General features: G+C 36.9%; 1 protein-coding gene and 1 pseudogene across 4 annotated transcripts in view; one reads left to right on the plus strand and one right to left on the minus strand.

Annotated features, from left to right (window-relative positions):
- Window positions 1-615: 615 nt before the first annotated feature.
- Window positions 616-26158, plus strand: part of NOL4 (nucleolar protein 4) — a 307016-nt gene continuing 281473 nt past the window's right edge. For 2 of the 4 annotated variants that reach the window (XM_037508675.2, XM_054694107.1), the window contains exons 1-2: window positions 616-1593; window positions 2227-2535. In XM_037508675.2, coding sequence (XP_037364572.1) covers window positions 2275-2535 — 261 coding nt within the window. In that variant the 5' untranslated portion in view covers window positions 616-1593; window positions 2227-2274. Of the gene's footprint in view, window positions 1594-2226; window positions 2536-5968; window positions 6009-26158 lie in introns of those variants that run through there. The other 2 variants (XM_037508682.2, XM_037508677.2) reach the window with 2 other exon arrangements.
- On the minus strand, window positions 22252-22521 carry LOC119243709 (selenoprotein K-like; annotated as a pseudogene).

The following is a 26158-nucleotide window of genomic DNA, read 5'->3' on the forward strand; positions in this document are numbered from 1 at the left end:
ATTTTTTTATACAAAAGAAAAAAAAAAAAGAATAAAAGCCGTCAGGGTAGCCTCCAGAGAAGGGGAGCTGTTGTTGCAGGAATCTTACAAGTTAATGAGAATTCACCCGGGACTCTAGGACGACTGAGAAAGAAGGAGATGCGGGTGGGGGGTGGAGGGATAAAAACTCTTCCTTTGCAGCTGGCCCTCTCCCTCATTTGTTGCTCCAATAAGCAGTAATTAGGTCCTGAGCTAATGGTGTCAGCTGATCTGCTGTTTTTAGGCTAGACCCAGAGGAATCTCCATGGAAACCCTGCTGGAGTCTCCCCCCACCTGGATGCTGAGTGCTCCTTTCCGCCACCTGGCTGCCGCCGGGCCCGCTGCTACCTCCTCCTGCCTCTAACCTGCAGCCTGCAGCATGCGCACTGCCCCCGGGATCCCTAAATGGGACAATTCTGCCCGTGACGTCAGCGCCCAACCGTCTCCACAGAAACTTTTGTCCCATTGGCCAATCAGAGAGCTTGGAAGGGGTCGGGAGGGGGGGTGGGAGGAGAGGGGAGTGGGAGGGGTGGGGGTGAGGGGAGAGGCGAGAGGTTTAGTGTGTGGAGCTGCTCGCGCTCCGCCCGGGCTGTCAGTCCCGGCTCCAGCCGCCGCGAGACCTTCCCGGAGACGCGCGCGCACACACAGCGCACCCCAGCGCACCCCAGCACACCGCACACCCTCGATCCCTTGCTCTCACGCACGCACACACTCAATCTGGTGGAGCAGGAGCCACTGACCATTTTGTAAGTGCTGGGACCAGCTGCGGCGCAGTGGGTGCAAACACTCTGCCTTCCATTCGGGGCTTTCGTCTTGGGGACGACGAGGAGAGGCGAAGGTGGGCCAGGACGTGGACCAGGCGCTGGGCACTGGTTGGGCCGCCTTCCTGGCAGAACCGCTCCCCGGGACGGGCGCGGGCCTCCGCAGAGAGTAGAATAAAGAGGAGCGGCCGCAATCGCAGCGCGACGAGGATGGGACCTCCCCTATTTCCAGATCTGTTAACAAACGGATGGAAATGCTGAATGGAGGAACCGCTGATTTCATTTGTTTGAGAAAATCGTCCAGAGGAACTCGTATTTGGCTACTTTGAGCAGTGGAGGGGGTGTCCATGACGTTGCAGGGGGAAAATAAACATCTGAAACCTCCTGTGTGAACTGCAAACTGTAACCAAGCAAGGAGAAAAATCTCTATATTTTGATTTCATGCAAACGGTTTTAAGCAACTGTAGCATAAACTTATTTCTATGCCTTGTACCCAGTTCAGCAGAAACCAGAGGAGTCCTGTCGGGGGACCCCATCCCATCATTATCCGGGACACCCACCGCCAGCGGCCTGCCTTCGTTTGCCCACATCCCCCTGGAAAGGATATCTGTTTGGGATACCACAGTCTATCCTATAGAACTATGGCCAAATCTCCACGAATGCTTTGCTAATTTGGGGATCTAACTCCTAGAACCTACCTGCGGGGCTGGAATTTATCCTAAATTCATCTGAAGAAATGATGTTTTAAGCCATTTAAAAATACCTCTTAAAAATTCCTGTGTAGCAGGATTTGATAGGCTTAACAACATGACAGGTAAGAACTTTCTCTCTTTCTAGTCCCTTAACGCCCCACACAGGGACGCCTTGAGCGCAGCAGGACCGTGGAGGAAGGAGAGCCGGGGGACCCGGGTACCCTTTGGGGCTCGCAGGCCCTCAGCCCAGAGACTGCTTTAGAGAGAGGCGCAGTCCTTGCTCCTGAACCACGGGGCCATCGACTGGGGAAGCTTCTGGGGCGCGCGCGGGGAGGCGGCGCTGCGCTCCACCTGCCCAGCCCGGGACACAGCCCGAGGGCGAGGCGTCCAGGGACCACCCCAAGTCAATATTGGGCTTTTTTTTTTTTTTAATAAATCAAGGAATGGGATTTTAATTATTCAAAGCCCAGATTCTCTGGGCTAGCTGCTATTGGGATGGTCGTAGCCACACAGTATTAAAGAAACCCGTCACTAAGAGGACGAGAAAAACCTGCGAGACATTCCTTGCAATTACGAATGAACCAAAGACTTGGTAGCACGGGGCATTGATTGCTGGTGCCCAGCCGGACCCTCCTCCCTTCTCCCCATTCCCCCCCACCCCACCCCACCCCCGAGGCAGGCTCCGGCGGCGGCCGGGACCTCGCGTCCCTGCATCGTGGCCGGGGCTGCATTTTTCATGAGCCCGGGGTGAACAGGTGCGAAGTGCGCTAGGAGCATCCGGCCGACGGCCCAGCGCCGGGAACATGGAGAGCGAGCGCGACATGTACCGCCAGTTCCAGGACTGGTGCCTCAGGACTTACGGGGACTCAGGCAAGACCAAGACGGTGACCCGTAAAAAATACGAGCGGATTGTCCAGCTTCTCAACGGCTCCGAGTCGAGCTCCACGGATAACGCCAAATTTAAATTCTGGGTCAAATCGAAGGGCTTCCAGCTGGGCCAGCCGGACGAGGTCCGCGGGGGTGGCGGCGCCAAGCAAGTGCTCTACGTGCCCGTCAAGACCACGGTGAGTGACTCGCCTTCCTCTGTTATTTGTCTGCCTGAGCAGCCCGGCGGGGAGGGGAGCTGGAGGGGGGAGGCAGGGGGAGCAGCGAGCCACCGTTGGCTCGTGTGCCCCCCACCCTTCTCAACCCCCTCCCCAAGTCGTCCCTACTTGCATTAGCAAGACGTGTTCCCCCCCCAGCGCAGAGTCTTTGTGGTTCTTGATTTTAAAGCCGCCACGCACCTCCAGAGCCCGCTGCCCTCCTCGACTCCAGGCTCTCCGACCCGCTGTGGGAGCTGCCATCTCCATCCCCGGGTCGGGCGGCGTCCTGCGTCCTCGGGCTGGGCCATTGTCCCATGTCCTTCGCCGGGCGCCGGGCGCGCGTCCCGCAGCCGCCAGCGCGCATAAAGGCCACACTGAAACCCCAGCCGCACGCTCTGATAATAGACGATTCTGATCGATAGTCTACAGTGTCTCCTTATTGGCACAAAGCCCGAATGTGGCGCTAGTCGTGGATGTGGGATTTCCCCCCGACACTATCAGGTTTTATTGTTAGACAGCCGCTTGGGCGACCCCGGGCTGTCGGATCGTCTAAATCACTCCCCGAGACCTTGTTGCCGCGAGTATTTAGATTGTAGATAAGGCTCTGGAGATTGCTCTTCCCCGCCCCCCATTCTTTCCCTCACTTCACCCTTTCACAAATAAAGCTGCAGCTACATGATGAATAACAAAGAGAGATGGGCTTGGCGCAATCAAATGGTGTGTTTATTTGGGGTGGCTCTAGTCTCATGGCCACAAAGCTCTAAACCCAAGCGCTGCAAGGTATTGGCATGAAGAGTCGAGTATATCACAGCCGCAGAGGGCAGAAGCCTGTGAGGCTGAGGAGCGGCAGGAGCGTCAATTCCCTTTTCAAGAAGATGGGAACTGTGGGCTCCAAGTAGGGTTGCAGATCAGATCCATGAGACCTCTGTCTTCATCACGCTACGGTGGGTACTCCCTGGAGTAGGGGCGGGGGAGGGTATCTGGCATCCTTTGCATTTTTGCCTTCCTTAGGGTTTCTTGAGCATTTGCTCTTTTCCTCCACCCTTTACTGGCAACTGTTTCCTGTGCAGAATTCCTGGAGGATGCTAGAAAGGAGATGTCTTGAAAGCTATTCTTCTGTCTTAAGCGGAGGTATATTAAATTGAAAATATGTGCATGAAAGGTTTTTCAAAGGGTTATTTGGAGTAGTCTTTTAGCTTCGGAAAGACAAGTTTATGGTTTGCTGAGATTTGTTGTTTGCAGGAAATATATTTCTTTTGGAATTTATCTGGAGAATGGGAAATGGAAATGTAGGTGAAATGGAAAAAAGTTCTGTTTTTTTTTTTTTTTTTTTAAATACTATTGTTGAAAGCTTTCTGGGAGGTAGATGTATAAATGAAGCCTTCTCCTTTAACATGTGGCGTTGCTTAAGACAATGGTGAGATTACTGTAGTGTTGGTTTACTAATTAATGAGGACTGGATGGATATAGATTAAAACTGAGGTTTATTTACATCTGGATAAACCAGAAGTCTGTTTTAGAGTTTAAAGTGTTTTGACTCACCTGTATTGGGAATAACATTTAGAACCTGATTTGAAAAAAAAAAATATATGACATTGTTAGACAAAGTAAATTAGAATTCAAAAATAAGAATTTATTTTCTTTGGGATCATATTGGGCAAATTGAAGGATAACAATAAGAATTTAAGAGACATTTGCCTACATATTATTTAACCTTATGTATGTTTTTAAAAATTGTTGTTTGGGAAGTTTGTTTTTCATTTTTATGTTAGAGTTAAGTCTCTGTTTATCTGTCAGATAGCTTTACTTGTATATTGGTCAATGGGTTTATATTTGCATGGATTTGGTTACATCCAAATTATGTATAAATGGATATGCCCTTTTAGAACATCAGTTCTAAATAACAAATCTCTGTGTTATGTTGACACAGAGATAATCATGGATGCTAGCAATTTAAACCAGCATTTGCATCCTCTGATACCCATATTTTCATTCAAAAATTAATGTAGAGTTGTTAAAGAATTGCTGCCAAGACATGTAGTATAGAATAACAACTCTAGTATTAATAAGTAACACGTGTTTCTATTTTTCTGTAAAAAGTCCATATATTTATGGAAGAAAATGTAACCCATCAGGTTATATTATTAATGTTTTTGTGTAGTATTTAAGAGCTCTGCTCTTCATTCAAACCTGTTTTGAAATGTTCAAGAGGTTTTTAATTCATGAGCTCTTTTATTGCTCTTTATGAAATTCTTATGCTGCTCCTGACATAGAATTATAGGCTCCTCCTTCTCTGAGAGATAGCCAATCATCATTTCAATGAGTTTAAAAAAATAAATAAGATTCCCTTTTATCATGTGTTTCCTCACATCTCAAATTATTTCTTCTTTAGAAAAGGAGATTTTTCACTATAAAAGCTAGAGAACAGTCACCAGAAAGGCCAAAATATATATTTTCTTTTGATTCAAAGGCATATACTGGTTGAAATAAAGCACCATATTTGATGGTATTTTCAAGTAGGTTAAGAATCATTCTAGCTATTTGAGGTTTCCTGGTTTTCGGCTAGGTTTGCTGTCAGTGAGATATTTGCGCCTGATGTTGCAGTAACCCACTGCTGCTGATAATTAGACATCATTACTACTGCAAAAAGGGAAAGAGAGAAGGGGAGAGGACAGGCTGGGGCTAATTAACTACTTGTGTTTAATGAAAGAAAGGGAGACTGATAGCAACTGGGAGGTCGTATTAGAGCAGAGTAGACACATGACATAGACTTAATTGAAACAAACGAGCTTTCATACTGAAAGGAGCTTGGTTCTTTTATTTTTCCAAAAGAATATATGTAGCTTTACAAGTATTCTTTCTCCTAAAGCCTAAACTTGACTGATGATAAAATAAAGTGATTATCGAATTAAATAAAAATGTAGAATACTAAAAGAGATAAACATGTCCTTTAATATTTGTCCTAGCCATGCCTAGGGACCTAGTTGTCACTATTTAGATTACTCTGCCTGAGGAGATACTGTTTGGTCACCAAGCAACAATATCCTGTAACTCTGCCATTTTAGGTCTAGCGTGGGACCTCAGTACATAAACCTCGTGCATGTGCAGGATGTACAAATAAATATGCATTTCTTAGAGCATAACATCTTAAGTATTTTTCCATATTACCACAATTATTTTTCTAAGTTCTTTCACTAAAGATATCAAAAATTTAGAAGAATGAAATGGTGAATGGCTTAATTCTGAAAAACATAATGCCTGACGTTGATTACAAAAAAGTTTAATCAGTGATCATTTTAAATTAACTTTGCTCTTTTATATCTTTGATAGTTCCCACTTAGTTTTTGGAAACATTTGATTCTGATTTACATTTTATTTTCTTGCAGCAATTATTTGAAACATCACACTCATAATTTAAACAACTCAAGCATATTATAACACTGGAATTATGAAAGGTAAACTTTGAAAATAACCAGAAAATTTATTAGTTTTTCATTATTGATATGAATAATGCATTAGCGTGTAGTTTTGAAAGTCTACTGCATTATATAAAAATATTAGGAAATTTGGTTAACTCACATTCTTGTCTTTCAGTCTTAAACATTAAGATAATATCAAAACTGTATAAACAAATAATGTAGATAATGTGTTTCTTGACCCATATTTTGTATGAACAGACATTAAGGTCTAATTCTTGCCTTTTGTGTACCTTCTCCTCTTACATATTCCACTAGGGAACATAAAGTGAATTTGCATACAGAAAAGAAAGTGTGTCATCTTTAGTTATGTCATTTAAAATGATGATTTATTCAGTTCTACAATCTGTAGTCTCAGATTTCATATTGTTCTTGCTGTGTATACTGCTAATTGATTACTGTACAGTGATTAGAATGAATATTCATGGACTAGGTCATAAATAGTTACTGTCTTCTTTGTGCGTTTTTTTTTTTCTCTGTATGGTTTTAGTTTTAAATTTTTGGTGCTACATCAGAGTGAAGGAATTAGTACCTCAAAAGGTGTCCACCCAACCTCATGTCATAGGCACACATCACACATATTAGGCCTTGACTTGGGATTTGCTACAGAAACTTCAGAAAACAAAGCTGAGTACCATTGCCACTCTATAATATAATATTTCATATCTATGACACAGACAAATCATCATAATATTTACTGAGATATAACTAGACTTTTGCTTATCTTGGGTACTTTCACACTGGGCCTTTCTGGTAGGGCCTCATTAGAAAGCTGATGTGTTTTTCTCTTCAAGTATTTGGGACACTCTATAGCATAAGTCTCCGGGGTTGAATATCTCAAGTGTGAATCTCAGCAATGTGGCTTATCAGTTGATTTAGTGGACCCTTGTAAGTTATTGTCAAGACAAATCCTCTAAGGCAAGTCCCCAGCACTGTGTGTAAATAGGAATATTAAGGGGAAGGGGCATAGGGACATAATTCCTTTGAATACAAGGAGAAATGAGACCCTGTTAGTATACAGAATCCATTCTGTACTTATTTATTAAGTTACCATTTCTTAACTTTTTCCACCTGTTCATCCTTATTAGTAACCACTATAGGTGAGGGACAAGTTTCAGCCCTAATAATTATACATGTACCATGGATATACAAGATTTACATATATACAAGATAACTGAGTCAGTTGATATCATACTTCTCAAGATTTTATGATCTAAACTTGGTGCTTTAGATAAAGAGAAGGTGAACAATCAAATACAGGGATGTGGCAGCAGAGCTTTCAAGAGTTTTGATCCCATGTCAAGATCATAAAGACCTTTCCCTAAAAGCTGTTGTTTTTGCTCAGATTTTTTTATCTCTAAGGAAAAATTAAAGTGAATATAATACATTCATTTCCATAATTCCTGGGTAGCAAATAAAGTAAAATTCATGGTCAGCAGCATAGATGGCAGTTAACATGGAGTAATGGGCAGGATATAGATTTTAGAACCTCAAATTTGACATTTACAGAAACTGTGAGTTAAGAGAAGTTTATTAACTAACTAGTTTCCTCATTGAAAGTGTCAATAATAATACTTGCCTGACTAATTTTGGATAATAATCATAATTCATAACCATATAGATTATGTAGCATATGCCAAATATGTAATGTTAAAAAGAGAAGCTATTCTTAGTATGATTAACAAAACAATATGTTATGAACTCAGTAACACTTCAACAGGGAGTTAAAATGTAAACTACATCTATATATGTATGTATGTATTATTTGGATATTTATGCTTCTTCATTTTTAGAAAATAAAAATAACTTTTTTCTTATAAAAATGATACATTCTCATTGGTTGTAAAATATAAATTGAAAGGAAAGAAAAAAGGCTTACAAGTCATTCTAAATGCCCCATCCAAACATAACCACCATTAGCTAATTATGGGTATCATAAGATGTGTCATTCTCTAAATATGTATATCTATGGTATGAGATAGTAGTCTAGTTTCATTCTTTTGCATGTGACAGTCGTCCAGTCTTCCCGGCACCATTTATTGAACAGACTTTGTTCCATTGCATATTCTTTGCTCCTTTGTCACAGATTAGTTGTCCATATATATACGTGGCTTTATTTCTGGATTTTCAATTTGATTCCATTGTTCTGCGTTGGTTTTGTCCCAGTACTATACTGTTTTGATTATTATGGCTTTGTAGTATAGTTTGAAATCTGGGAGTGTTATACTTCCATTCTCTTTCTTTTTAGTCAGAAGCACTTTGTCTATTCAAGGTTGGGGTTTGTTTTTTTTTTGTGATTTCCATATGAATTTTAGCATTGTTTGTTATATTTCTTTGAAGAATGACTGTGGTGGTAATTTTATGAAGATTACACCTGAAAGAAGGATTAATAATGGTACAGAAAGTATATAAGTAAAAATAAGTAAATATGTATATCTAAATATTAGATATACTGATTGGTTAATGTATGGATTGATACGGACAAGCAGAAATAATTTTCATAACTTGAATGATAATTATAAGATAACTTAATTAAGAATAAATTATAGGGCCTCCCCTGGTGGTGCAGGTGGTTGAGCTCAGCACTGTGAAGCTGTCTGCAGCCTCTGCAGCGCTGGTTTGATCCCTGCCAGCTGGTGAGAATCCAACATAGCACGGCAGACCTCTCCTGTCAAGCCCACTGATCCCCTCAGCGGTGTGTTTCGTTAGTCTGTTCTGTTCCCTGCTCTATCACTAGTGAATCCTCTCACCCTCCCATGCATCTGGATTGTACCCTGGTTCTTGTATAAATAAATAAAATCTTTTAAAAAAAGAATAAATTATAATATTACCAAAATGTAACAGGAAAAAAACATAAAATTAAAAAAATTCTAATAGGAATTTTTAAGAAAAAATTGAAGTTCACTTATTTTACTAAGTACAAATTTCACTTTTATACAATACCATTGACTTTCTCCAGTGTTAGATGAGGGTCATACATTTTTACTTTTCCTTACCTCCTTTTTCCTTAGCTACCTGCTTAGAATACCTTTTGGTTTTTGTATCATTATTATATACTATATGCACTTATTATATACATTAATTTGTATTATATAAATGTTTTCATTGTCAAGGTATTTTATATTTTTGTTGTAGTACACAATTTAGTTTTCACAATTATTTTTCTCTTGTTATATTTAAATTCTTATTATCTATGTTATTTACCAGCTTTTCATTATTTCCGAATTCTGTGATTTGATCCATAATTGGATTAACTGCAGTTTTTGACCATATTTTATTTTTCAAAGAAGGCTTCATGTTCTAGTCTTTGAAATTTGTTTGCAAGTAAAAATATTTGTCTTTTGCATTTACACCAAAATGACAACTTAATTAGGTGAAGTCTTTTCATTCACTTTCCACCAGAACATTGTAGTTATTGTTTTCTCTGTAAAAATCTAAGGGAAGCCTGTTTTTCCAAATTTCATGTGTTGTTTATTTCTTTATCCTTGAAATCATTTCACTAAGCTGTGTTTTGAATTTTTCTTTTGATGTTGTATTTCTCTAGAATAATTGCTCTCATGTCCATGACTTCAACTGAATCCATTCTTGTGACACTGCATATCTTCTGTGGTTCAGAATCTACATGAAGGGTTTTCTGCCAGATATTTCAACCAAGCTATCCTAAAGTATATCAGAAGACCATATCCCAAAATAAATTTGAATGTTTTTCTCACCGTTCCCCATAGCTAAGTTCTCCAAGCTGAAACCTCTTTATTTTCTTTCTCAATGGATGTCAGCACAGTTTTCCCACCTCTCCAAGCCAAAAATCTGTGATATGTTTGATTTATGCCTTCCTCCCCACTCATTATAGTCACTATTCAATGCAATAATGTTGATTTTACTAACATTATGTCTCTTGAATATGTTGTGTTCTTGCAACATACCACACCATACAATAGCCTATTGCTTGGTAATTTGGTTTTTCCCCCAAAACCTGTTTTGAAGGGAAGGATTTGTTCTCTAGTGCCTAGCATAATGTGTGATATATCTTGAGGCTCAGTGTTAACGGAATAAATGAATATCACTTCCCAATCTGACAACACATAATAGGACCTACTTTTTAACCACCATATAACTATTTGTTTTGTAGCTATTTTGGAGTACTCTTTTAAAGTAAAATTTTCCATTTACCTTATTTTAGTTAAAAAAAAAACAACATAAAATCTACCATCTTAAGCATTTTAACTGTATAGTGCATTAATATTAAGTCTATACAAAATACTGTGAAACAGATCTCCGGAATTTTTTTACCTTGCAAGACCAAATACTGTACTACACCCATTAAACAATTCCTCTTTCCCCTCTCCCTCCCTCCCTATGACCACCATTCTCCATTCTGTTGCTATGAATATGACTACTTTAGTTACCTTGTGTAAAGGGAATCACATAGTATTTGTCTTTTTGTGGTAACATTTTACATAGTGTAATGTACTCAAGATTCATCCATGTAGTAAATAGCATATGACAAGAATGTCTTCCTTTTGAAGACTTAAAATATGTTGTCTTATTTATATGCCACATTCTGTTTACTAATCTCTTGATGGACATTTGGCTTCCTCCATGTCTTGGCTATTATGAATAGTGCTGTATGAGCATGGTATGAAGGATTCCCTTCAAGACCCTGCTTTAGTTCTTTCGAATATATACTTGCAAGTGGGATGGCTGGATCATTCGGTGGTTCTATTTTTTTATGGAGCCGCAGTATTTTATAGTCCCCAAAACAGTGTACAAGAGAGGGCAGTCTTTAAGACTCAGAAACCGATGAATTGGCTCCCCATCTAGAGATCTTCAATAACCACTTCTTTAGGTACATACAAATGTTGAATGTAACAAAATTAATAATATTATGACAATGCCTTACATTATTATAACTTCTTTCTATGGGGTAAAGACTGGGCGAATCACCTTTAAAAATGTACAATAATACTTTCATATAAATGCTTTTTGTTTATAACACCTTGAGAAAATTTGGGTTAATTTGGTCACTTTCTAAAGTCACACAGCTTCCAATGTTAAAGTTAGGGTGAGAAACATTGCAGTTGAATTCTAAAATCCTTGGCTTTGATCTCCAACCTTTTAAAAATAGTATATTACCATCTTTTTTAAAAGACTTGAACCTTGCCTCTTTTGTGTATTTTTGTAAATTACATATCAGTACTGAACACATTCTAAAGCATTTTCAAAAAATAAAGGGCTAATACTAAAATGTATATAAACGTAAGTTTTAACATCTTCTTTGTCATCTCAATAGATTATCTCATTCACTCCCTAGGGTGGTCATGTACCAATTAGAGACAATTACTCGAGTCCATAGAACAGTATTGCTTCTCAGTAGAACACTGTGGTTAAGACCTTACACTTCAGCAAAATTCACCTCTTCTTCAACTTAAAATATCAGTGAACTAAGAACTTAACCAACACAATGTTAAAATAATAGCCATATAAATTTATCAGTTGAATAAAACATACTGGTTTGGTGTTGGTACAAGAAGAGAAATTATTTCATCAAAATTATGTTTGGGGTGGTACATTATGTTTTGGGGTGGAATAACTGAAGTGAGTATATAGAGCAAGGTGAAATTATCGAAGTAGTCTGAGACAAAATTAAGGGAAACTGCTAGTGTCATGTTAAAAAGTTTGTATTTCGGGCCTCCCCTGGTGGCACAGGTGGTTGAGCGCAGTGCTGTGAAGCTGTCCACAGCCTCTGCAGCACCCATTTGATCCCGGCCGGTGAGGGTCCCATATGGCACGGCACACCTCTCCTGTCTTGCCCGCTGCTCCCCTCAGCAGTGTATTTCGTTGGTCTGCCTGTTCTGTTCCCCACTCTGTCTCTGGTGAATTCTCTCACCCTCCCACACATCTGGTCTGTACCCCCATTCTTGTATAAATAAATAAATAAATAAATCTTAAAAAAGAAGTTTGTATTTCATTCTGTAGAAAAAGCTAACAATAGTGTTTGAGCATGAATATCACTATTTAGGTCTTATTGGTAGGAAGGTGATAGCTCTCAGTGTTTTGTTGTGGAATATAAATCAGATGAGTAAGAATAAAAGTTAAATTATTCCTTTTAATCAAAATATTATTTGAAATGTTATTGTAAATAATTATATAGGTATTAAAATCAAATCACCAAGCAGTAAATCGATACAATCATATAGCTTGATATTACTCTGTAACTGAATCATGTTATATAGATATAAGACTTTATTAATCCCAATAAACTACTTGAAAAGGATTCTGTGAAACTAAAAGGATAGATTTAAAGGCACTAAAAAGAATATGGATCAAGTCATCTTGTAATAAAGTGTTTTGGTGGAGGAGAAATAATTGTTTACCTATTAGTTCTTGCTACATCGACTACTGCAAAAACTTCTCAGATAAATTTTCACAAGAACCCAAGTGGCAAATTCAGTATATTAATAGAAAACGTATTCAAACAGACCTTTTCAAAGTAGAATGAATGCATGGAGTTTATCTTTTAAGGAAATTCTCTAAATTGTATCCCAAGTTGTTTCTTCTTTTATCCTTTGATTTTTATACCCACATGTCTGTCTCTGCCACTGAAGGTCTTTCCCATTGTCCTTCAAATTTGGTATACTATGGTGTGCATGAATTTAAGATGGCTTCTAAATGACCCATATACATGTATTATACTCACAGCTTTGAATGTTGGGGGAGTCCATGAATATGATGAGCTTTCACTCCAATAATTCTATTATGCTGTGTTGTAAAGTCAACTTTATGAAAGTTAACCATCATTGGTCCAACTTACTCACATTAGTCTTTTAAAAACACAACTTTTTTGTGGATCCTAGCAGAAGTTAGATTCATGTTCACATTGGATTCAATGCAAGGCAGTCGATTGTGGTTAAAAACTAACAGCAACGTCTATGAGCTGAGGCAAAATTTTGCTAACAGCTAGCAAGACAATGATAGGGATCAACAACTACAAGAGAATGAATTCTACCAACTGAAGGAGGCTTGGGAGTGGAGCTTTCCTGAGTTGAGCTTCCACATGACAGTGAGCTCACCGACACCTTGATTTCTAGTTTTATGAGTATGTGAGTACAAGATCCAGTTAAATCTGCTGGACTTCTGACCCAGAGATTTGAGAGATAATAATACATCCTGTGAAGTGTTAAAACAGCCAGTTTCTCAAAGATAGTTTACACTGCAAAAGAAAATCTGTGGTTTTGGGGTGTAAAATTTCCTCAAAGCATTTATGCATTTAAGACAACTTTTTAAAAAGCATATTTGATAAAGATTATTTGTGGTTTAAGATACAGCTGGGAGTAATTTAAATATTCTTTCCTCCTAATGCCTAATGTGTTGTCATCTTTATAGTTTTTGATGAGATATGGACCATAATTTAGTAAAATACGTAATTTCTAACAGATCATTTGAGATATTTAATGATGACTCCCATTAGGAAAATACACACATCCCTAATATATGCAGTAATTTATAAAATATGATTTTATCTTAATGTTTTTACTTAGAATTTTTAAATTCTATACCTCCTACATAGACTATTAGATGACTTAATGTTTTAGGTTTCTCATGGGAGAATTGAGATAGGCATGCACATATCAGAAGAGATTATTGTTCACATAATTATATTATTAATATGTTAATTATATTAGCGTGTTTAAGTGTTTTAAAAATATAACAAGAAAATACAAGACAGAATATTCTTATTTATTAGAATTACCTATTCCATAATTTTATTTTAAAATATTTTAACATAGTATGCATAAAGAAAAACTGCCTGACATTTGGGGAATAGAAAATAGAAAATAACAGTAATTGATAGATCATCTTATGTTGTTAAGACATTAGAGGAAAACCTGGAAATTACTTTCCCTTTATGTTGAGAAGGAAAAGTCTTTATTTTGATTTTCTTCCTTTCTATCTGGGATTTATTCAATAGGCTCTTATGTTCCACTTTTCCTAATTTTAATCAAGTATTCATTTGTGGTAGTTATTCTCACAGTTACAGATTTTTCAAGTGCTTGGAGCTGTTAGAAAACTGGAAGGTTAAGAAGGAGATTCAGAATATAAGTTCAGGAAGTTGGATGCTTAATCACTAATAAGAAAGAATAATCTGCCTTGAGTCAGAGAGCTGGTGTTTTGTTAATGGTTATTTTTTTCTTTTTTAATTGTGATGTGTTTTCAGAAAATAATACTTGAAAATTTGTGTTTCATCATCATGTATAAAGGTGGTAGTCACTGAAATAAGATTGGCCAATATCTTTTGGGAAAAAAAATTTTTTTCGATGGTCTATGATAGGGGATTAGTGGAAGAAGGGGCAGAGAGACACTGGTTTAGGCCTGAGCTGAGCTAGAAGCAGCCTGCCTTTTGGTTTTCAGTCAACCTAGCTACAATTGCCAGATGGCTAGTAGGCTTTAGGGGTTTAATCTAGGGACAGGGGCAAAGCTAAGTAATGCATATAAGGGTCTAATGTCTAGCTTGGTCATATTACTCTAACCAATTGACCTAATTAGGTGAGATTTTCAAATCTATTATCAAAGATTTGTTTGAAAATCAGATGTGGATCATTGTTCTCTTAGTAGTCTCTGTTTGCATCCTCATTGGTATTTACCTGAGGTCAGGAAAAGAGATTCTATGTTTATTTTAGCTCATTTTCCTCTATAAAAGCTACCATTACAAAACAATTCCTTTGATGATTTATTTGGTTTTACTAATTTGCAGTATGTTAATTTAGAATTTGCATTAATTTGAACAGGAGTAAGATGACACTTACCTTGAACTATTAAAAGAGAATTTGTCTACAAATTTGTAATTAATAAGATGACAGAGAGGACATGCTTATCTACTATAATGAGAAAAATTATTTTCTTGAACAACTCTATCCTCATATAAACAATTCATATGCCTATTCCATTATAAATGGTTCTCTACTTAATAAAGTTTGTGTTACAAATAATTACCCTCAAGCTAATTTGCATTATTCTGTTATTAATACATAGAGTATAGTAGTAATGTGTCCCCTAGAATTTTCAAATAAGAAAAATATGATCATCTTTTAGAATTTAAACTTTAAAATCAACACAATAAGTACAGTGATGTTCAAAGTCACTTTAATATGAGAGTGTGGCTACCAGATAGACTACATGGTATTCTGCTTGAAAATATGATAAAATATCTCTTAACAAAGCTACACTAACTTATGAATTAACCAATATTCTCTTCCCTCAAAAACATGCTGATTCATAGGGCATAAACAGAGACTCATTTATAGTATACCTTGTAGTTACTTGTGCTTTGTGCATAATAAATTGCGTTGTATGCATTATTATCAGTTGGTTGTCCCATATCTTTTTCCATTTTAACTCAAAATATGAGTTAAAGATACAAATTATTGTATTCATAAAATAATATTGTCATGATGACAGAAGAACTTAGTGTTTCTGAAGATATATCCCTGTTGTAGACAAAATGTTTCCATTCATACCTCCTGAAGCCATAACTTAATCACTTAGCATTATTATATCCTCTTTAAATTCACATTCAGCAAGCTACCTTTTGATTATTTGGGTTTTCTGTATGGCTTGACTACTATCAATATTATAAATATTTAGTCATGCTTTTTCAGTGTAATTTAAACAGTCTTAGATTTTATACTATAATCTCTTGTTTGTGAGTGTTGGATTAATTCAGTCTCTATGTCTAATCAACTTGTATACCCTGAAGAACTCTTAAAAAAAAATAACACACACAGAAACCCAGAGCTATTGAAAAGGGGAAGGAAATATGGCTGCTTGGGAGAAAACAGAACAGGATCCACTATAATCTGACTTAGTTCTTCCTTCTAGCAATCATTCTTTTTTAGTTTTAAGTTCCCTTGATGTCCTGGTTGCTCTCATCTAAATCAAATATTTTCTAAAACATGGTAACTGGCATGTATTTTAGAGTCATAATAATAGTGTAACATAACTTTGAATTTTACTCTGTCATTTAAAATTATCATCATTAACATTTCCCCCTACATAGTCTTAGTAATTATTTCTGTGATTTCACCAATACCTAATCACGTATCATAACTATAATTTCCTTGCCATTTTCATATTATGCCATTTTTTGTTTTAAGCTCCCATTTCCACTGAAATGATCATTTTTCATTTCAAAAATGGTTTCTGTATGTTCTATAATTGATTTGTTTTTGAACCTCATTGAAGGACTTTATACAAATCTTAGATTCCAAGAGATTTCTAATCTTGTTTCTGTCATCAGGCTCAGGATATCTCACATTTAAACATGTTTACCAGTCACATAGAAATCTTGTTAAAATGTTGATTTGGGTCAAGATCATATGTCTTTGTTTCTCAAAAGTTACCATATGGGCTTCCATTGCTGAACAAAATGGTCATGTCCATTATTGACTATTGTTTCCAATGATTACACTAGAAACTGAACAGAATACAAAACACAATAACCCAAGAAAGCAGAAAAACAAACAATAGCAAATAGAATGGGAGTGGAAGTAACCTACAATCACAACAGTACAGGGAGTTGGGGTCCTCTCTTGTTTTTCCTCCCCTTCCCCCTATTCTGGATTATATTCAAAGGCAGTTTTTCAGTAATGGAACATCATGGTGAGTGCAGATAATAAATTCTGAGGGAAACCTCTTTCATCTCCAGAAGATCAGAAAAAGGGTTTCATTCCACCTGAAGAATATAGGGGAATCTTTTTTTCTCCTTATTTTTACTGATAGCTGTACAACGAGGATAGTAATGGAGATGTACCATTGCTGTGTGATCGCAGTGTGAGAGAGGGACCTAAACTTCTTAGTGGAAAATCTGAAATTTTGACAGGAATAAGGGAAAAGAGTCCATGTGTGAAGTCCCGTTACTATTCTTACAGAATTGTGCACAGTGCAGAAGGCTGAAACCCTGCATGTAACTGAGACTTTCAGAGACAAGGGTATTTGATAAAGAGATGGTGTGAGTGAAATACTAGAGAGGGCAGCCCCCTAAATCTTTGTGTGAACTGAGTTCATTATCAGGCTATAAATGTGAAGAACCTATGCAAAGCAACATGGTCAAATTTTGAAAACTGTAGTATAATATACAGATCAAGTTTCAGATTAAACCCTAAGCTGCTGATATGCAGGACAGACCCAAAGGCGCATATTTGGAATTTGGAAGCTAAACTGTTACTGGAAGCACTGAGGAGAAGGCAAGACAAGCTTTTGGCTTGATCTAATAGGGTTTATTGCAGGCTGTAAAAATACCACACCTTCCAGAAGATTGTAATAGGACCTAGTGTCTAACAACATATTACAAATAATTAGTATATTACCTGAAGTTATTTGGTATATGAAAATGGAACATATATTGAGAGGAAAAAAAAAAATAACAGATGATGGACCTCCCTGGTGGCGCAACTGTTGAGCACCGTGCTGCAAAGCTGTCTGCAGCCTCTGCAGCACCAGTTCAATTCCCCTCTGGCCAGGGAGAACCCCACATGGCGCAGCAGACCTCTCCTGCCTCGCCCGCTGTTCCTCTCAGCAGTGTCTTTGGTCCGTCTGCATGTTCTGCTCCCTGCTCTGGCTCTGGTGAATTCTCTCACCCTCCTGCGCTTCTGACCTGTACCCCAGTTCTTGTATAAAATAAATAAAATCTTAAAAACAAACAAACAAACATGACAACTTTGAGTTGAATCAGTTGTTGGAATTATAAGGAATTTTGAAGCAGCTACTGCAACCAATGCAAACGCTCTTAAATTGTAGGGGATGAAGAACAATAAAAAAGAAAAAATGCAAATATTTCCACTGAAAAACACAATAAGTGAAAAAAAATCATTGGTGGGCTCAAGAGTAGGATGGAGAAGGCAGTATTTAAAATAGACTAATAAGTCTCCTATCTGAAAAAGGGTAAGGAAAGATTGAATTAAACGTTAATTAAGGGATCTGAGGGAGAACATTAAAAAAATCCAATATTTGTGCCTCTGAAATCATAGGTGAAAAATGGTGTGTGGAAAAAAATTAGTTTGAAAAATAGTGACTGAAAGTTTTCCAAATTTTGAATTTCCAATGAAACTCAAACAAGATAAACCAAAAAGTATTAATACATATAATAATTAGGAAACATAAAATAATGAAGCTGATGAAAGAAAACAACCTTGAAAGCAGCCAGAGATAAAGCATTATATGTAAGTAAAAAATAATTTTAATGACTGCAGACTTCTTTTTTTTTTAATTAATAAATTTTATTTTTATATTCCCCATACAATTGCAATCCCCCCATTCTGACCCCAATCCCTCCCCTCCCGCCCCCCGCCCCCCAAAAAGTGTCTCTGGTTCATAGTTTTTGTTGATTTTGATTTTCACTTTCTTATAGTTATTCATTTTCCTGGTCCCTTATTTAGGTATTCTAGATTCCTGCTATGAGTGAGACCATCCGGTATTTTTCTTTTTCTTTTTGGCTTATTTCACTGAGCATGATCCCTTCCAGCGTCATCCATGTTGCTGCAAATTGCATGTGTTTATCTTTTTTGAATGCTGAGTAATATTCCATGGTATATATGTACCACATCTTCTTGATCCAGTCATCTATTTTTGGGCATTTGGGCTGTTTCCAAAGCTTAGCTATTGTAAACAGTGCTGCTATAAACATAGGGGTGCAGGTGTTCTTTGGAATTGATGTTTCTGTGTCCTTTGGGTAAATACCTAGGAGTGGAATTGCTGGATCCTGTGGAAGCTCTATGTTTAGTAGGTCCAGAAATCTCCACACAGCTCTCCATAGTGGTTGGACCAGTTTGCACTCCCACCAACAGTGCAGAAGAGTTCCTTTTTCTCCACACCCTCGCCAACATTTGTTGTTGCTAGTTTTTTTAATATGTGCCATTCTCACTGGTGTGAGATGGTATCAAAGACATCTTTACAGACACATCACCCAAAGCAGTGATAGTGAAGGCAAAGATCAACAGCTGGGACTACATCAAATTAAAGAGCTTCTGCACAGCAAAAGAGACAATAACAAAAACAAAGAGAAACCCCACCAACTGGGAGAAAATTTTTGCACACAACACTAATGATAAAGGACTGATCACAAAAATCTGCAAAGAGCTGATGAGACTCAACAACAACAAAGAAAATAATCCAGTCAAAAAATGGACAGAGGAGCTAAAAAGAAACTTCTCTGAAGAGGAAATGCGAATGGCCAACAGGCATATGAAAAAATGTTCAACATCACTTGCAATCAGGGAAATGCAAATCAAAACTGCAGACTTCTTATAAGAAAGCATGTAGACCACTGAACCATGGTACAATTTTTAAGTTCTGAAAAAGAATTGTATATTCAGTGAAAAGTTTCCTCTGGAGAAAAGGTAAAACAAAGACATTGTCAGATTAAGAAAACAATGAATTACTGTCCAGCAGACCCATTCTAAAATAAATGCTAAAATGAATTTCTTCAAGGGCCTCCCTGGTAGGGCAGGGATTAAAGACAGCACTATCAAGCTATTGGTAGCCACTCAGCAGGAGTTGGATCCATGGCAGGGCAGGGGGCAACCCAACTGGCTCAGCAAACCTGTCCTGTCTGCTTGCTGCTCCCCTCAACAGCGTATTTCAGTAGATCTGCCTGTTCTTCTCCCCACTTTCTCTGGTGAATCCTCTTACCCCCCACACCTCTGGCCTGTACCCCAGTTCTTATATACATAAATCTTTTTCTTTAATATTTATTTAAGAACTGGGGTACAGGGAAGAGGCACAGGAGGGTGAGAGAATTCACCAGAGACAGAGTAGGGTGCAGAACAGGCAGATGGACCGAAGACACTGCTGAGGGGAGCAACGGGCCAGGCAGGAGAAGTCTGCAGCACCGTGTGGGACTCTCCCTGGCTGGCCCAGAATCGAGCCCACACTGCAGTGGCTGCGGACAACTTCACAGTGTGATTCTCAACCTGCTGCACCACCAGGGAGGCCATAAATCTTAAAAAAAAATTGAATTTCTTCAAGATGAGCATGAATGATACTAGAAAGAAATTCAGATTTCAATAATAAAAGAAGAGCAACTGAAATAGTAAATAGACTATCATCCTGTAAATTCTTTAAAATATGTTTGATTTTTTAAGCAGAAATTATTGTCTGGTGAGTTTTTAAGTCAATGTAGATGTAATCTATGAAAGGAAATTATCTGTAAATATCCTATGTATTTAAAAATTAAACAACATACTTCTAAATAATCTGTGGGTAAAATAGGAAATCTCAAAGGAAATTAGATAATTTTAAATCAAATAAAAATGATAATATAGCATATAAACCTTTGAAGGCTGTGCCTAAAACAAGGCTTTGAGGAAAATTTATTATCAGTGAATGCTTATATTATACAAAATTAAATGTGTCAAATCAATAATCTAATCTCCCATCTAAGAAGCTAAAAAAAAAAAAAAGAAAGAAAATATATGGGGCCTCCCTGGTGGCCCAGGGGATTAAGCACAGCACTATGAAGTTATCTGGAAGCCTATACATCATGAGTATCCAGAAGCCTCTGCAGCATGACTTCGATCCGGCTGGCCAGGGAGCAACCCACATGGTGCAGCAGACTCTCCTGACTTGCCCGCTGTTCCCCTCAGCAGTGATTTTCAGTCTATCTACCTGTTCTGCTCCCTATTCTGTCTCTGGTGAATCCTCTCACCTTCCCACGCCTCTGGTCTATACCCCAGTTCTTGTATGCATAAACAAATGTTTTGTTTTGTTTTTTTAAAAAGATAACATGAAACCCAGTGGAAGCAGAAATTTAAATTTACCTAACTCCTGTAATCTCAGTAAGTCTGAGGTATCTCTTTGCCTGAGGTCCAAAGGTTTGAGAATGGTTTGAGAGTCTCAAAGTGGGGAGGTGAATGGGTGTCAGTAATCTGCAAATAGTTCTGAAATCCACTGAGATGTGTATTTTCCCATGCAATATGCTTCTGCTTGTGATTGGTATATCTTGCTTCTGAGCCAGATGTGGCATGTTCTTGGATACTTTGATATCATGGGGTGAATTCACCTGTTCTGAAGAACTTATGTGATTGTTTCAGACATTGGTCTCCTGTTATCTGTATCCTATTGCTCATAAACTGTGTTACATGCAAAAAGATTTATGAAACATTCCACCCAGCTGCTAAATTAAAGGTTGCAAGAATTCCCCAAATCACTTGAATTTCGCTTCCCAGGATTCTTAGAATTAGACTTTAGGGAGATATAGTGTCTGGCTATTTCTCAGGGACTCATAAGTATGCGGGCTATATTTTATTTCTACCTCTCTTCACCCAATGAGAGAATTGTTATCTCATTGGAAATGTGAAAAAACATATATTACTTCATCAAAATATGTTCAGATCTATTTCTTTGGACATAAACATTATATGATATGTGCTCCAAGCTTTAGATTTCTGAAAGTTTTTGAACTTTCAGCCTTGCAACACCAATAAACTTTCAACATTTAAGAGCCAATACTTTAATGCATTTTTTAAAAAATGTGTTTTCAGTATAACAACATCTCCCAAGGGCAGTGCGAGAGAATGCCTTAACCTATCCACATGGAAATTCAACTGAAAATATCCATTATACTTTAAAAATTCCCAAAATATGTGAAACGTGAGAGTAAATGATAGATATGTATCATGATTATCATGATGATGAAATGAGACAGTACATGTAATGGATATGTCAATTTCTAACAGTTAAGATTTAAATGTTAATTCTTCCCTTTTAAGTTTTTATTTTTTATTGGAATAAGTACAATGTGTTTTATTTATAAATGAGAACAGATTAACAATACACAGTATCTTAGAAGTCAAAAAAGGTGACACTAATAGTACTGAATACAGTCTTTTCCTTCTCTTCCAATTCAGACATTTTTGTTTTAATTATATGGATGAGACATCAATTTTACAATCTAAAAATATTTACTTATTAAAATTTATACTTTCATAAACTATACAAAAAATGAGACAAATGCATATTTTCAGAATGGTATGTCAGTTATGCCAGATCCCTTTGCAGGGGATTCCCAGCACAACCTCATTCATCTCTGAGGACACAGAGCAATTCTTATTTAGATGTACATATTCATCTACTCATCCAACATGGTAAGGCTTCTACTTCTTGGTGGTTTCTTTCTCCTATGAATGGGCATGTCCAGTTGTCGGCTTCTTAGAGCAAACATTTACCTTCCTCATTCACCAGGCATTGGAGGAAGAGGAGGACCATGAAGATGACTAATTTGAACCATTCTTTTGGAGATTGGGGGTTTCCAGGTTAAACTTGTCCATCATCATATCTGTTATCAGATGAGTTTCCATTGGTTCTTTTTCACATCTTGCTTAAGCAGAGTTTTGAAAAATAAAACCACAAACTCAGCTATTCCCCAGAAGAAATCTATTATCAAAGATAGTCTCCATGAGGATTGACCGTCCAACATTTGTTTATTTGAAATGTAAACCATGTTGTATCTTATTTCCCATCCAATTTTACCTTTTTGTAAAGTCATTATCACCTCTTCCTTTTCTTCAATAAATAAAATTTGGCATAATCATGAATTCTGAAGTATCATCTATGTATCTCTATAGAGAATGTAAAGATAACCTTAGCATTTATTCAATTATCTTCTAATTTATTCATAAAAATAATATACTTGAAGAGATGCTTGAAAGCACTAGAGTAGAAAACATCTGACCTTCCATTCTTTTTTTCATGCCTATTATGCATAATAGACTTTGATCAAAACACATTTTTAAAGTCTCTTTATATAAATTGAGTGATTCGCTATCTAGGTCTTAAAATGCAGCATATTTAAAATTTAAAAATCCAGGGACTGGGAAATTCATAATATTGAAATAATCCAGTTAAATCTTAGGAAGAGGATCCAAATAGACATTTTCCAAAGATATATAGATGATAATGCGTAAAAATTGCCCATCATCATTAGTCTTGTGGAAAAAGGCAAATCAAAATTATAATGAAATATCTTCTTGCATTTGTCAGAATGACTTCTATCAAAAAGACAAGAAATAACAAGTTTTGGGCAAGAATGTATATAAAAGGGTATCCTTGTGCACTCTTGGTCATAATGGAAATGGTAGTCACTATGGAGAACAGTAAGGAGGTTCCTCAAAAAATTAAATATATAATGATATGATTCAGCTGTTCCACTTCTATGAAGAAAACAAAACACTGACTCATGAAAGATTATTTTATAATAGACAAGTTATGAGCAACCTAAGCATCCATCAAGAGATGACTAGGTTAAAAAATGGACTATTATTCAACTATTAAGAGAAGGAGCGTGCCATCTGTGACAGTAAGGACAGACCTTGATTGCATTGTGCTAAATGAAATTAGTCATACACACACAAAAAAAAATGTTCACACTTATCTGTTTTATCTAAACAAGCAAAAACTCCAAAGTCATGAATACAGAGAACAGATTGGTACTATGTTATGGGAATATAATGTACAGCATGGAGATAATAGTTAATAAAACTCTATATTGTGTGTTTGAAAGTTTTGAAAGAGCAAATCTTCAAAATTTTTATTGCAGGAAAAGTTTTGGAATAATGTGTTGGATGAAAACTGGACTAATTGTGGAAATCATTTCCCAACACATGCAAATATTGACTCACTATGTTGTAGATCTAAAACTAATAAGATGTTACATCTAAGTTAAAAAATTAAGTAATAATAAATTTAACCACTAGATGACAAATAGTGAAATAAAGGTTAATTCCAAATAAAAGTGAAATATGAAAAATCTCTAGTACATTCTAAATGTAGTATAAAGTGAGGGAAAATATATGTAAATGAGAAATAATAGCTTGATGTGAACTCATAGAATTAAATTCAAATGCATCAAATACAATAAATAAATGAACTAAGCCTTTTGATTAGAAAGTAAATATTAGTATGTTAGACAAAATTATCTAAATCCAGCTATTATTGTCTTCACATGTGATAGTTGCAATTATAAAGTTGCAGGTTAAAATTAAGATTATGATGTTATAACAAGTGCACAAATAGTTTAATCTTTTATTTAAAAAATAAAACCCCACCCAGAATAAAAAGAAAAAAAGTCTCTCTACAAGTTAATTTCTTTTTTTTTTTTTATATACCCTGATAATCTTTTCCTATGTGTGCAGAAAGCATGCTTAAGTTGCTTGTAACTTGTTTTTTTATTAAGCAAGTATGTTAGGAAAAATATTATGAAAAATCCTAATGTGTCTTAAGCACATTTCTATAATAATACTTTAAAGGACTATTGTATGGAGAATTGATGTATTATATATATGTATGATTTTCTCTTATGCTGCTGGAAATTTGGCTTGCTTCCAATTTACAATGAACAACCTTACAGCTAAATCTTCATAAACATCTAGGATTGATTCCCTTGGAAGTAGGATCTTTGGGTCATGCATTTGTAAGGATTTTGATAATATTGCCACATTATCCTTCATAAAGGTCACCTAATTTACTGTATCACCAGTTGTATTGAAAGGGTTCATTTCTCTACTTCTTGACAACATTGTATACTACTATTTAAAAAATATTTACCAGTATAGGGGTAAAAATGATCTCTTATTTTTATTTATTTATTTATTTTTTAATTTAAATAATAAATTTTATTTTTATATTCCCCCATACAATTGCAAACGCCCCATTCTGACCCCAATCCCTCCCCTCCTGCCCCCCACCCCCCAAAAAGTGTCTCTGGTTCATAGTTTTTTGTTGATTTTGATTTTCACTTTCTTATATTCATTTTCCTGGTCCCTTATTTAAGTTTTCTAGATTCCTGCTATGAGTGAGACCATCCGGTATTTTTCTTTTTCTTTTTGGCTTATTTCGCTGAGCATGATCCCTTCCAACGCCATCCATGTTGCTGCAAAATTGCATGTGTTATCTTTTTTTTTTTTATTTTTTTTTTAATAAATTTATTGTTATATTCCCCATACAATTGCAGCCCCCCCATTCTGACCCCAATCCCTCCCCTCCCACCCCCACCCCCTAAAAGTGTCTCTGGTTCATAGTTTTTTGTTGATTTTGATTTTCACTTTCTTATAGTTATTCATTTTCCTGGTCCCTTATTTAAGTGTTTCTAGATTCCTGTTATGAGTGAGACCATCCGGTATTTTTCTTTTTCTTTTTGGCTTATTTCGCTGAGCATGATCCCTTCCAGCGCCATCCATGTTGCTGCAAATTGCATGTGTTTATCTTTTTTGAATACTGAGTAATATTCCATGGTATATATGTACCACATCTTCTTGATCCAGTCATCTATTTTGGGCATTTGGGTTGTTTCCAAAGCTTAGCTATTGTAAACAGTGCTGCTATAAACATAGGGGTGCAGGTGTTCTTTGGAATTGATGTTTCTGTGTTCCTTGGGTAAATACCTAGGAGTGGAATTGCTGGATCATATGGAAGCTCTATGTTTAGTAGGTCCAGAAATCTCCATAGAGCTTTCCACAGTGGTTGGACCAGTTGCACTCCCACAACAGTGCAGAAGAGTTCCTTTTTCTCCACAACCTCGCCAACATTTGTTGTTGCTAGTTTTTTTAATATGTGCCATTCTCACTGGTGTAAGATGGTATCTCATGGTAGTTTTGATTTGCATTTCCCTGATGACAATGATGTTGAACATTTTTTCATATGCCTGTTGGCCATTTGCATTTCCTCTTCAGAGAAGTTTCTTTTTAGCTCTTCTGCCCATTTTTTGACTGGATTATTTTCTTTGTTGTGTTGAGTCTCATCAGCTCTTTGCAGAATTTTTGTGATCAGTCCTTTATCATTAGTGTTGGGTGCAAAAATGTTCCCCAGTTGGTGGGGTTTCTCTTTGTTTTTGTTATTGTCTCTTTTGCTGTGCAAGCTCTTTAATTTTACGTAGTCCCCACTGTTTATCTTTGCCTTCACTATCACTGCTTTGGGTGATGTGTCTGTAAAGATGTCTTTGATGTGCAAATCACGTAGTGTTTCGCCTATATTTCCTTTCTATGTATTTTTATGGTTTCAGGTCTATTTCTAGTTCTTTAATCATTTTGAGTTGATTTTTGTGTATGGTGTGAGGTAGGTGGTCAAGCTTCATCTTTGCATGT

The sequence above is a fragment of the Talpa occidentalis genome, unplaced genomic scaffold (assembly GCF_014898055.3).
Source record: "Talpa occidentalis isolate TD23 unplaced genomic scaffold, MPIMG_talOcc4v2.1 talOcc4.13, whole genome shotgun sequence".
NCBI lineage: Eukaryota > Metazoa > Chordata > Mammalia > Eulipotyphla > Talpidae > Talpa > Talpa occidentalis.